Source organism: Hemiscyllium ocellatum, chromosome 47 (genome assembly GCF_020745735.1).
Source record: "Hemiscyllium ocellatum isolate sHemOce1 chromosome 47, sHemOce1.pat.X.cur, whole genome shotgun sequence".
Taxonomy (NCBI): Eukaryota; Metazoa; Chordata; class Chondrichthyes; order Orectolobiformes; family Hemiscylliidae; genus Hemiscyllium; species Hemiscyllium ocellatum.
In genome coordinates, this window is record NC_083447.1 from 10175250 (window position 1) to 10188681 (window position 13432).

A 13432-nucleotide genomic window follows, 5' to 3' on the forward strand; every position below is an offset into this window, starting at 1 on the left:
CTATCTCACTAGTCTCCTCCAGGATTTTTTGAACAATCTTTGGATGCCACTATGAGCACAAACCAAGGAAAAATTTCTGAACGGCGTAGGGAAAGAGACTTTTTTTATAAAATACTTTATTTTTAACTTTTGTATGTTGAGAAATAATGTTGGACTTAGATAAGAATAATTCAGTTGGAGAATGTAGTCTGTTCACCTTATGGGTACGGGGTTGCTTCCCCTGCAAGGATGGACACAGTGACAGGTCAGTGGCATGGGATGGAGGAATTCAGGTGATGTAACCTCCAGGAATGCATCCAATCAGGGCTGATTCCTTAGGCCTTATGAACTACAAACTGGAAGTCCTGGACAGACTCAGCAGGTCTGGTAGCATCTGTGGAGAGAGAAACTGTTGACATTTCGAGTTTGACTTTTTTAGAACTGGAAGAGCCTGGAAAATAGCAGGTTTTGTACTGTTGCAGGGAAGGAAGAGTGAGTGGAATAGCTAGGGATTGTTATTTCACTGGAGCAGGTGTATCTCCATTCATGAAAGCTACAGAGACTGAACTCATTTTCAAACATAGAGCAGTCAAAGCACAGGAGGCCATTTGGCTCATCATGACTTGGCCAGCTCTCTGCGAGAGCACTTCCTCTAATTCTGCTCACCTGCCTTTTCTCTGTAGTTTTGCAAACTTGCAATCTTCAGTTTAATTCTGTTTTAAAGACCACAATTATTCTTGCCATTTCATGGTACTTGTTTATCCCAACTTTCATTTTTCACCTTTGATTTGTCACTTGGGACCAGCTATATCCTCCACTATAGAGGAGCTCATGAAGGCTTTCAAGATGTTGCATTTTCAGTGGGTGATTTTGTTTCAAATTGTGATCATAAGTGTATTTTTCATGATAGGACAGATTTTTACTTGCTGGATTCTTGTAACGCCGGGCAATTTAACACTGTATCCCCAGGAGTCTGGTGGGGAAGGGAGACGGCTGTGGAGGAACAAAGGGGAGAGTTTCAAAGTAAAGATTCAGCTTGGTTCAATTTCTCTATTTCCCAAGATCTCAAACATCTGACACAATAAGGAAACAAGGAAGGATGAGCATTTCTTATTGTGAACTGAAGATATCCCAATTGTTTCTGATGACGGACTTTTGGAATTGTAGTGACTGTTAGAATATAGAAAACATGGCAGATCTGACAGAGCACAGGTATTTTCCATAAATACCATCAGGCAATCATCAGATATTCTGTTTTCCTGATAGTGTTAGAGAGTCTAATGATGACCATGGATCCACTATCAATTACTGGGAAAACCCATCTGGTTCACTAACACCCTTCAGGGAGGAAAATCTACCATCTTTGCCTAATTTTCCCATTTGACTCCAGACCCACAGCAATGTAGTTGACTCTTAGCTGTCCTTTAGGCAATTCAGGATGGATAATAAATGCTGTCTCAGCCAGAGATGCCCACATCCAATAAGCAAATTTTAAAAATGACTAAAAGCACCAGGAGAGCTGCTCTTATTCAAAATACTGCCACAAGCTCTTTTAGGTCTCCTGAAGAGACAGGTGGTGGAGATAAGCTACCTTTTCAACCCTCCAACTTATAAAACCAAAACAGGACAAACTAGCAAATGCAGTTAGTGAGTTGGTGTGGGGGTGCAGGAAAATGGAAATGCAGCCTTTGACCAGACCTTCCTTTGAAAGCACCATGAAATGAAGTATTTCTGGTGCACCCCACAACAGCTTGTTATATGGACACGGCTGTATCTTATTTAGTGGAACAAATGGTGTGTGATTCAAACAAGACTCCAAATGGCAGCTTTTCATTTGGGATTGTAGGGGGGAGGGATGCAGTTGTTCCCCTTTGGCTAGACAAAAGGTGAACAGCTTTCTGTGCTCCTGTCCACAGGCAATTTCATGATGTAAACTGACTCGGGTGGTGGGGAGATTGTGTACCCAGCTTTGACTGTCTTCAATTAGCCCAGAGCTACCCACGATCTGAATGTGGACTGATTATGGGGCAGTTCAGTTTGTTGAAGGCAGGATGTGGAGCTGTATCCCAATCAGAACCCAGATTGTCAGGAGGTTTAGGCCATTCAGCCTCTTAAGACGAACAATGATGGAGAAACTCAGGAGGTCTGGCAGCATCTGTAGAGAGAGAAACAGATTTGAAGTGACTTCTTCAGAATTCTTGAAGATGTTCCATTAGATCCCAGATGTTCTGTCTTAACTCCTGCATACTCTGCTTGGTTGTGTATTAGTTAATGCCTTTATCTAATAGAAATTTAAGAGATGTTGGTGTGAAAAGCTCCCTGTATGATTCATACTGGTATGTATATCTCACCCATACAAAACCAGAATTGTGGGGAGTGTAGTGTACATATTGTATTTTACAGTAAATTTACACTAATTGCATATTTAAGGACCAGTGTGACAATGGAACCTCCAAATGTAATTCTATCACCATAAGCTGATAGCAATGGCGCATCTTTTGGGAGAAATGAAAAAGGGAAAGTCTGTCTGAAAACGTTTCTGTGAGTGAGATGGAGAGACTGGAAAGCTGGCCTGCCTGTTTAATCCACACCGACTGGCTCATTGTTGCTTCTCACTGTACTTTGTTCGTAAAACGTAAACTGTTTCTAAAGCACTTGTCAACTGTGCGGGTTCCAACGCACTTCATTGCCCCCCTCCCCCAACCACTGTGTAAACTGTATAAATGTTAAACATTCGATGTTGCCAGTCTGATCTGTGAGGACAGATTGGCATTAAACTGGGGAAAAAAAAAGACAAAAAAAAACTTGATTTGATCAAGGTTCAAAAACAAAAAATACAAACTAACAACACTCCTCTGTCTGCTGACTCCTCATTTAATATTAGTTACGTTGCATTTTCCACAGCACTTTAAATTACTGCTTTCACTTTCTGCTTAATCAGCAAAGAACAGAAACACATTAGCTCGGTGACATGCTGATGACTTGGATTGCTGTAGTACCTTTCACCTACCCCCATCCTTCAGAACACTCCCAATGTGTTTTACAGCTGACAAAGTAAGTATCAAAAGTGAGTCATGGCTGCTATGTAAAAGAAGTGGCTAGCCAATCCATGCACAGCAAGATTCCACAAAATGAGATCTTCAGTCAGATAATCAGTCACAGCAATGCTGGGAACACGCATACAACTTGATAAAAGCAAATTACTGCAGATGCTGGAATCTGAAACCAAAAGAGAAAATGCTGAAAAATCTCAGCAGGTGTGGTAGCATCTGTAAGGAGAGAAAAGAGCTGACATTTCAAGTCTAACTGACCCTTTGTCAAAGCTAAAAAAGGGCAGAAATAGGGAGATATTTATACTAGGCTGAGAGACGCATACAACTTGTATCTGTATAGCACGTTGAACACATTAAAACATCCCTGGAGCATCAAGCAAAATTTGATGCCAAGACACAGGTAGTGGCATTAGGTTGAGGTGACTGAAAGCTTGGTCAAAGAGAAAAGCTTTTACAGAGTGGCTTGAAGGAAAGTAAAAGTCAGAGAAGTTTAAAAAAGCCAGTAGCAAGAGTTTCCTAGATTCGCCAATGGTGCAGCAATTAAAATTGGGGAAATTGCACAAGAGTCCAAAACTGCAACACGGCTAATGTTACACAGGAACCTCTAAACATATGTACATTCTTTAGAATACATACATATATGTGCAATGAATTAAACGTGTCTGGAAGAGAAACTTCTGGCTAAACTCAAACCCTATCTTTAATCTGGCACATGATACCTCCATTTCCCATTGCTGTTTTGCTGGAAGCTGAAAAGTTAGCTACATCATCAGTGACTTTTTATACAAGCACACATGTTCAACATTTTAAAATTTGCATTTTATTTCATTTGTTCATGTTGAAGTGCAGAAGAATGCAAGCCACTTGTGAAATCAACGTTTAAATATCCAGCCATCAGACGAGGTTTCTTTTTCACAATACCAAGGAGATATCGATAAATAACCCAAGGAAGGAGGTCTCTTTATCAGAAGCTTTGAATGAGAGCTGCACAGGTCAAAGAGCATGTGCAATAAAAGGCTCGCAAATAGGGGCCAGGAATAAGCCAGGGAATGATGCAGCACACAAAGCCATTTGGCCCATCAACAAGCTGGCCTTTGTTTAATTCCAATATCTTGATGACGCTAAGTCTGGGTATGTTCTGGCAGTTGCTGCCCATGAATAAGTTGTAACTTACTGCAAGGCTATTTAATCACATGAAAGGATAACAGTAAACCTAATGGTTATCCTATCCATTAAACAGACAGGGCTGTTAGAGGAGGTTTGGGGGATGGTCACTCAATAAGGAACTCAGACTGGGCATTTGTTACTTTTTTTATAGCGTCTGCTGCCAGTGGATCCTTTGCTCCATAAGACAGTCCACCTCAGCCACTTTAATGTCGGAACTTCCCAGACTGGTACATCTCTGAACCCAACCAGAAACAAAATAAAAAAGGAACCCCAACTGTGGGAACATCAATTTCATATTCTTTTCCTTAGTTCAGTGATTAAATAGAAGAAAGAATTTACATTCATATCATGCCCTTCATGATGCCTGATGTCCCAAAGTGCTTTATAGCCAATGAATTAGCCTTGATGTGTCAATAATTGCTTCAACATAGGAACTTTAAATCCTGTGCACCCATAATATGTATATACAAATTTCTACATATGCAAGATTCAGCTCTCAACATCCGATCGCCTCCTTTCTGCATCTGCCCTCATTACTTGTCCGATTTGCTCTTGTCCTCCTTTGACTTGCAGTCCTCGCATTCCTCGTCGTGGATGATCTCTACTTCTAGCCGCCCGATGTAAAGGGAGACGGCACACAGCCAAAACAGGGCCACCGCCCCCACCACCAGCCCACTCACCAAAGCTGTTGGCACAGAGAGCATCATCATCCTCCTCAGCAGGAAGAGGTTAGCAATGTACGAGCCACTCCCATAGGAGATACAGACTCCTCCAAGGATGAAGAATCCTGGAAACAGAGGGGGCAGGAGATCAGAGTTAGAAACGGAATGATATATACAAAATCAGCGAAGGACGAAAGGTACATGGGTTTGTACATCACCTTTCACAATGCCAGACAACCCAAAGTGACCACTGACAATTAAAATCTTGACACCTTTTAGAATGACAAGAGCAAAATACTTGTTTTGTTTAATGAGTCTGGTACACAATCCCTCCCTTAGAACTCAGTGCGTAATGGTATCATAAAGAACTTGAATTCAGACACTGACTTTCATCAGGTCAAGGCAACCTAAAAAACTTCACAGTTGGTACCATTGTTCTCCAGAGGTCAGTCAATTTGCACACAGCAATGATCCCACAATGAAGCACCCTCTACGCTTTTAAACTGAAAGTAACTGAAACACTCCCTTTCCTTTAGAGTGTAGGAGACTGAAGGGAGATTCTACAGAAGTGTGTAAGATCATGAGAGGCACGGATACAGTGAATGCACTCAGTCTTTTTCCCCAGAGTTGGGGAATTGAAGACTAGAGGATATCAGTTTAAGGTTACAGGGAAAGAATAAAGGGGAGTCTGAGGTGCAACTTTTTTACACAGTGGGTGGTACACATATAGAATGAGCTGCCAGCAGAAGTGTAAAAAATTAGGTCTGCAGATGCTGGAGATCACAGCTGAAAATGTGTTGCTGGTTAAAGCACAGCAGGTTAGGCAGCATCCAAGGAATAGGAAATTCGACGTTTCGGGCATAAGGATTCCTGGTGAAGGGCTTATGCCCGAAACGTCGAATTTCCTATTCCTTGGATGCTGCCTAATCTGCTGTGCTTTAACCAGCAACACATTTTCAGCTGCCAGCAGAAGTGGTTGAGGCAGGTATTTTAACAACATTTAAATGGCATTGGACAAATACATGGATAGAAAAGATTTGGAAGGAGTTGGACCAAGTGCAGGGAAATAAGGGTTAGCGTGGACAGACATTTTGGTCAGCATGGACCAGTTTGGGCCAAAGGGCCTGTCTCTGTGCTATAGCACTCTATGACAGACAGCAGTCAGATACAGAGTTAAACAAGTCATTTTATTGTATGGTTTAAATGACACCACCTTTCACGGAGAGGCAATGGCCTAGTGACGATGTTATTAAGCCAGAGACACAGATAATTGGGAGTCGGATGGTGGAATTTGAAATTAATAAAAATCTGGAATTAAGAGTCTAATGATAACTATAAAACCATTGCTGATTGCCAAAAACATTTTTAGGGAAGGCTTACATGTGATTTCAGACCCACAACATTCTTAACTGACATTTTGGCAATTAAGTAATAAGACGAGAGTGAGGACTGCGGATACTGAACATTAGAATCAAGATTAAAGTTGTGCTAGAAAAGCACAGCAGGTCAGGCAGCATCTGAGCAGGAGAATCGACATTTCGAGCAGGTGCCCTTCATCAGGAATGAGGCTGGAGAGATAAATGGGAGGTGGTGGGGCTGGGGAGAAGGTAGTTGTGAGTACAATAGGTGTATGGAAGAAGGGGTAAAGGTAATAGGTTGGAGAGGAGGATGGAGTGGATAGGTGGGAAGGAAGATTGACAGGTAGGACAGGTCATGAGGATGGTGCTGAGCTGGAAGTTTGGAGCTGGGGTAAGGTGTGGGGAGGGGAAATGAGGAAACTGGTGAAGTCCACATTGATGCCCCGGGGTTGAAGAGTTCCAAGGCGGAAGATGAAGCATTCTTCCTCCAGGCGTCAGTGGTGAGGGAGTGGCGGTGGAGGAAGCCCAGGACCTGTATGTCCTCAGCAGAGTGGGAGGAGGAGTTGAAATGTTGGGCCACGGGGCGGTAGGGTTGATTGGTGCGGATGTTCTGGAGATGTTCCCTGAAGTGCTCTGTGGGAAGCTGTCCAGTCTCCCCCCTATAAAAGAGACCGCATCGGGAGCAACGGATGCAATAAATGACATTAGTGGAAGTGCAGGTGAAACTTTGATGGATGTGGAAGGCTTCTTTAAGGCCTTGGACGGAGGTGAGGGGGGAGGTATGAGCACAGGTTTTGCAATTCCTGCGGTGACAGGAGAAGGTGCCAGGAGGGAGGTGGATTGTTGGGGGGCGTGGACCTGACCAGGTAGTCACGGAGGGAATGATCTTTGCAGAAAGTGGATAGGGGTGGGGAAGGAAATCCATCTTAACAGCCCTAGCCAACTACTCAGTTCCAGGGTCATTAGAAACGGGCAAGAAATCCTGGCCTTACCAACAACGCTCACATCTCCATGAAAGAACAAAGAAAAAAACCTGTTAAGGGGTAGCATAGTTGCTGTATCATAAGGTACAAACATGGTGGAATCACTCACCATAAGCTGCCTCTCTTCCTGTGTCACTCTGCATATATGATATCACTCCCACTCCAGTTGCCAGCAACCCATTCCGAAACCAGGACAGGAATCCTATGGGAAAGGGAAAGTTGAGTAATGTCACTATATGGCACCTCACAACTCATATCTCTTCGTTTCCACCTTCTGTCAATGAAGGCGCCAGCCCTACAGAAGTAGTACCTCCAAACAGTGGCCATTCTTCGAGAGTGACTCCAGCATTGGGAGTGGGCTGTTGGACCACCATGGTGTTGCAGCCAAGTACAAACTAACCTCTCCCCACTCCCAACTGATGTTCGAAAGCAAAATATTTGCCAGTGGGAATCATTGGAGTCGTGATTCAAGGAATTGTACCTGATCCTCCTTGCTCTGAGAGTCCAAGGGCACTTGGGCTCGGCAGGTTTGCAGTCGCCCGAGGCTGGAATCAAACTCGGGTCCCTGGTGCTGTGAGGCAACAGTGCTCAGTGGTTAGCACTGCTGCCTCACAGCACCAGGGACCTGGGTTCGATTCCAGCCTCGGGCTACTGTCTGTGTGGAGTTTGCACATTCTCCGTGTCTGCGTGGGTTTCCTCCAGGTGCTCTGGTTTCCTCCCACAGTCCAACAAATGTGCAGGTTAGGTGGATTGGCCATACTAAATTGTCCCTTGGTGCTAGGTGAAGGGGTAAATGTAGGGAAATGGGTCTGGGTGGGTTGCTCTTCAGAGGGTCGGTGCGGACTTGTTGGGCCAAAGGGCCTGTTTCCACACTGTAAGTAATCTAATCTAATCTAATCTAATTTCCTGCCCATAATCTGACCATCTGAGTTGGCACAGAACCCAGGCAACAGGGATGCCAGCTGGGTTTGGGGAAGATAATCCAAAAATAAACTGCATCTAACCTGCCTGGGCTGGCTTTTTGCAAGAACAACTCACATCGCCCCATTCACCCTGCTTTTACATGGAACCCTTGATGGCCTTTCTTCCACAAAAGGAAGTTTTATATTTTAGATTCGTTTGCCTGAAATCAATTCATAAATATATGAATAAAAATAATTTTGTGTGGTTTTAGAAAAAATGCATACCTGTTTCATGGGCCTTCCTGAGCATCTGTGAAAAAATGAAAACAAATCAGACTTGCATCACATCCAGACTCAGTACAGCTCAAATTTGGAGAGGGCTGGACTTTTTGCAACATTGTACCAGAGGAGCTGCTCAGTCCAGCCTTTCCTCAATTCACATTGGCACAGAGCTGAATCGTTGGTCGCACAAATTCATCCAACACCAGGTCTGTGCATAGACGCCCTCAGCCCACACTACCTCAGCGGGCTGCACTGTTAACACTGATCGGTCTCAAATGGCTCAAGATTAAAGCCAACATATCCACTCTTACAGACATGTGTGTCTATTCATCAATCACTGGATCTACAACAAGGGATTAGAAAGGCCAATGAAGTGTTGGCCTTTAGTGAAAAGTGGGACTGGGGAGGTATGAAAGTAAAGATGTCTTGCTATAACCACATGGTACTGCTGAGATCACACCGACAGCCTGCAGGAGCATCATTCTTACTGAAGGAAAGACAGACCTGCACTGGAGGCAGCTCACAGAAGGTTCACCAGGACAGTCTCTGAAATTAAGGAGTTTGTCTCAGAAGGAAAGGTTGAGCAAGTTGGGGATATACCTAAGCTCCCTCTAATCCCTCACAAACAGATATGAATGCATTGACTGGATGACTGATGTGTGTAGACCCTCAGTGTGCCTGTGCAGGTAGCCATGCAGCTTTGGCCTGCCCTCAAAAGCGTTTGGAAGAATGAAAGGTGATCTTATTAAAACAAATCCAAAGGAGGCTTAACAAGGCAGAGAATATTTCTTCAAATGGGGGACTCCAGAACAAGGGGACATAGTTCAAAGATGAGTGTTTCTCCTGAAGATGACAAGGAACTTGGACTCTCAGAGGGTTGTCGGTGTTTGGAATTCTCAGAGGTGAACACATATTTCATTTCCAGCGGAGTCCAGGAAAGCAGAGGTAATGCCACAGATTAGCCGTGATCTTACTGAAGAATGAAAATGTCTTGAAAGCCTGAATGACATTATTTCTTAGTTGTTCCGTAACTGAGGTTCAGTGTGGGGCAGCAAGCACAGGGGTAATGGGCAAACTGGACTGGGTGTAAGCATGGACATGAGCAGAGTGCTATGGATTGTCTCAAGTTTACAGAGTTGAGACCAGAAGACTGGTGTTGCATAACTCTAGACTGAAGGTGGTAAAGCAATTGATGGGCTTTACAGCAGCAATTAAGGAAAATCGCATAATTAGAATAAAATGTTCTAACAGAATCTACACAATAATGAATCTATGTACTGAGCACACATTTTCCATTCGATCCAAAATATGTGAAAACTTTACATGTCCTGTAAATGTTAGTATTATAAATTCCTGTCTATGCACTGATAATGGTGGATGGTAGATAATCCTGTCACACTGTATTTACAGTCCCCTGCCCTGAGGGGGTTGTTCTGCCAATTTCTATATGTTTCTCACCAGCAATTATTTTCCAATCAGCTTCCACACAATGCACAGGAATTGACATTTCAACCTTAAAACAGCAATCATGTTACACAACTCTCTCCTTGCAACCTAATAAGTGATTATGATTTATTGATGAAGTGTCTCTCACCTTCCACAGAGGAACAAGAGATGGCCATTCAGTCTATCGAGCCTGCCCCACCATTCAATACGATAACAGATGATTGAACACTTAAGTGCCTTTTACTCACCCCATTCCCACAACCCTATGTGCCATTAGTAATCAAAACTTTATCAATCCCTACTTTAAATATACCCAAAGACTGAGTCTCCACAGCCATCTACAATAGGGAATTTTAGAGGTTCACAAACCTTTCAGTAAACAAAATTCTTAACTTGGACCGGTGAGGCATTCACCTTTTAAATTGTGGTCCTGGTTCATTATGAGTCATGAACTACTTTCTTAAGCTTCTGTGATTGTTCCTTAACTGTTTTTATTCTGCTAAACTTCTTTCCCAGTCCACTCCAATTGGCTCTCCCTGATTTCCCTTTAAGTTTCTTTTTTAAGTTTTGCCCAGTTGTTTCTGACCCAAGTCTCTCTCCCTCTCTCAAACTGAATGCTGAATTCCATCATCTCACGGTCACTGTTTCTGAGGGGATATTTTACTCTGAAATCATTAAACCTATCTCATTACATATTACCAGATCCAAATCAGCCTGATCTCTGGTTGAATCCACAACATATTGTTCTCAGAAACATTTCCATGAATTCTTTCTCATAGCAACCTCTGCCAATGTGATTTTCCCTATCAATATGAAGATTAAAGTCACCTATGAATAACGTATTGCCTCTTTTAGAGTCATAGAGATGTACAGCACAGAAACAGACCCTTAGATCCAACTCATTCATGCCAACCAGATATCCTAAAATAATCTAGTCCCATTTGCCAGCATTTGGCCCATCTCCCTCTAAACCCTTCCTACTCATATGGCTGTATTCATATACCCATCCAGATGCCTTTTAAATGTTGTAATTGTCCACCACTTCCTGTGACAGCTCATTTTACATCTTCTCATTACTTCCTTAAGAATCCCTACAACATGGAAGGAGGCCATTGGGCCCATCAAGTCCACAATGATCATCCCACCCAGACCCACACCCCCTACCCTATCTCTGTAATCCTGCATTTTCCATGGCCAATCCACCTAGCCTGCACATTCCTGGACACTCTGGGCAACTTAGCGCCAACAATGCACATCTGTGTCTGTGGGAGGAAACTGGAGCACCTGGAGGAAACCCATGCAGAAATGGAGAGAACGTGCAAAATTACACACACACAGTCATCCAAGAGTAGAATAGAACCCGGGTCCCTGGCACTGTGAAGCAGCAGTGCTAACCACTGAGCCACCATACCACCTCAATTTATTCTCTGACTGAATACACAGCTACTGTTAAGGAGCCAAAAGTTCCCAACAACATTTTCTTCCTCGGTTATTTCATACGCTCCACACCAAGGCTGGGACAAGTATTTGAAAACAGGGGGGGTTAAAACAGACAGAGGCTTGATGTCTGGCACTGACACAATGGGCTGAAGGTCCTTTTTCCATGCTGTAAAAACTATATGACACCAGTATGAGTATTATGTATGCAACCCAAGGCAGCACAGTTGGCTCAGTGGTTAGCACTGCTGCCTCGTAGGGCCCCGGGTTCAAGTCCAGCTTGTCCGTGTGGAGTTTGCACGTTCTCCCCGTGTCTGCGTGGGCTTCCCCTGGGTGCTCCGGTTTCCTCCCACAGATGCGGGGGTCAGGGTGGGTTGGCCGTGGGAAATGCAGGGATGGGGGGGGGTTGGCCCTGGGGTGGGACCCTCTGTGGAGGGACAGTGTGGGCTCAAGGGGCCAAATGGCCTGCTTCCACACAACAAGGGATTCTATGGTATCTTGCCACTGCACTTGTTCCATGTTGTGGCCCAGACAGAAACCACATCTAACAAAGCCACACCACCTCCTCCACCCCCACTTCCTGCCTATCCTCTTAAAAAGCCACATGAATATTCACCTTGAGATCCCACAATATTTTACAAAAGCAAGGTAGTTGCTGCATTTTAGATTTAAATTTTAAAACGATTTAATTTGTGTGCCATTATATTTTAGACTAGAATAACAATCTACTTAGGAAATACAGTGTGTTTGCCTATTGCTTTCACCGTTTATAACATTTCTGTGATGAGCAGTTTCATTTCATTGACACCCAGCTCTCCTCACCCAAGCATCCGCCCTGTCCAGTTCGGTCACCCCCGGTTGCCCCGTACCCGAGCTCGCTGTTCCTGGCCTAGGCCCGGCCCGGCTCTGGTTGCGGCTCCTGCCGAACAAGCTGAACCTCCGGCGGGCAAAGTGAGTGCCGATGTGTCGTCGCAGGGCCCCGAGTGCGCGGAGAGTCGCCATCCGATCGCGGCGGCTGCGGCTGCGGCTGCGGCGGGAGTCCAGGCCCCGCTCGAATGGAAAACAAAACCCCGACTGGGAAGGGAAAGCTGCAGTTCGGTCCTCCGGCCGCTGCAGGGGAGGAAGGGGGGCGCTCCACCCGGAGGACTCCTCCCGCCGACCGGCGGTGGGAGGACCGCGAGCTGCGCCCCCGGATGGTTGGAGGACTCCATGTCATGAGACGGCGCTGCACGGCAGGTGGAGGGCTTTAATTGTGCCCTCTAAGGTCAGGGGGAACTGCACAGCTACGGGGATCAACCCGCTTCGTTGCAGGAGGACCCGAGCTGCGCCCTCTGATGGCTGGAGGACCGCAGGGAACCCTGGATGGTTGAGTGGAATGTGGAGGATGCCAACTGTGCCCTCTAATGGCTGGAAGACCGCATCGCTTCGGAGAGAGACCCTCCGTTGTAGGAGGAGCCAAGCTGCGCCCCCTGATGGCTGCAGAAGCACATGGCATGGGACTGGACTGAAGGAGGCCATTCAGCCCATTCTGCCCATCTCCTAGAATGAATATTGTGACTTAGCTTTTCCCAGTAACCATGCACTATTTTTTTCTATCAAAAAGCTCATTCAATGCCATCTTGAACTTCCCTCCACTACCGTTTTCTAGGTAAAACATCCTAGACATTAACAACTCACTGAGACAATAAAGTTTCTTCATACACCACATTTGCTTCTTTTGCAAATTAAATCTATGACCTCTTATTCATGATCCTGTTCCAAATGTGAAATTTTTTTCCCCTATCGATTCTGCCATGACTGAAGACTTCTATCAAACCTTCTCCTGACCAAGGAGAATCGGCCCCATAGGGTCATAGAGATGTACAGCATGGATACAGTCCCTTCAGTCCAATCCCTCCATGCTGACCAGATATCCCAACCCAACATAGTCCCACCTGCCAGCACCCAGCCCATATCCCTCCAAACTCTTCTTATTCATATACCCATCTAAATGCCTCTTAAATGTTGCAGTTGTACCAGCCTCCACCACTTCCTCTGGCAGCTCATTCCATACACGTACCACCCTCTGTGTGTAAACGTTGCCCCTTAGGTCTCTTTTATATCTTTTCCCTCTCACCCTAAACCTATGTCCTCTTGTTCTGGACTCCCCCATCCCAGGGAAAA

The 13432-nt window shown here is 44.8% G+C and overlaps 1 protein-coding gene across 1 annotated transcript; it reads right to left on the reverse strand.

The window, feature by feature from the left end:
- Positions 1-3829: 3829 nt before the first annotated feature.
- tmem160 (transmembrane protein 160) lies at positions 3830-12495 on the reverse strand. Its single transcript, XM_060856117.1, has 4 exons — positions 12139-12495; positions 8390-8414; positions 7312-7404; positions 3830-4986 (listed from the first exon to the last, which is right to left on the reverse strand). Exons 1-4 carry the CDS (start codon positions 12478-12480, stop codon positions 4733-4735), a joined length of 714 nt encoding a protein of 237 aa, XP_060712100.1. The 5' UTR covers positions 12481-12495; the 3' UTR covers positions 3830-4732.
- Between the last annotated feature and the right edge of the window lie 937 nt (positions 12496-13432).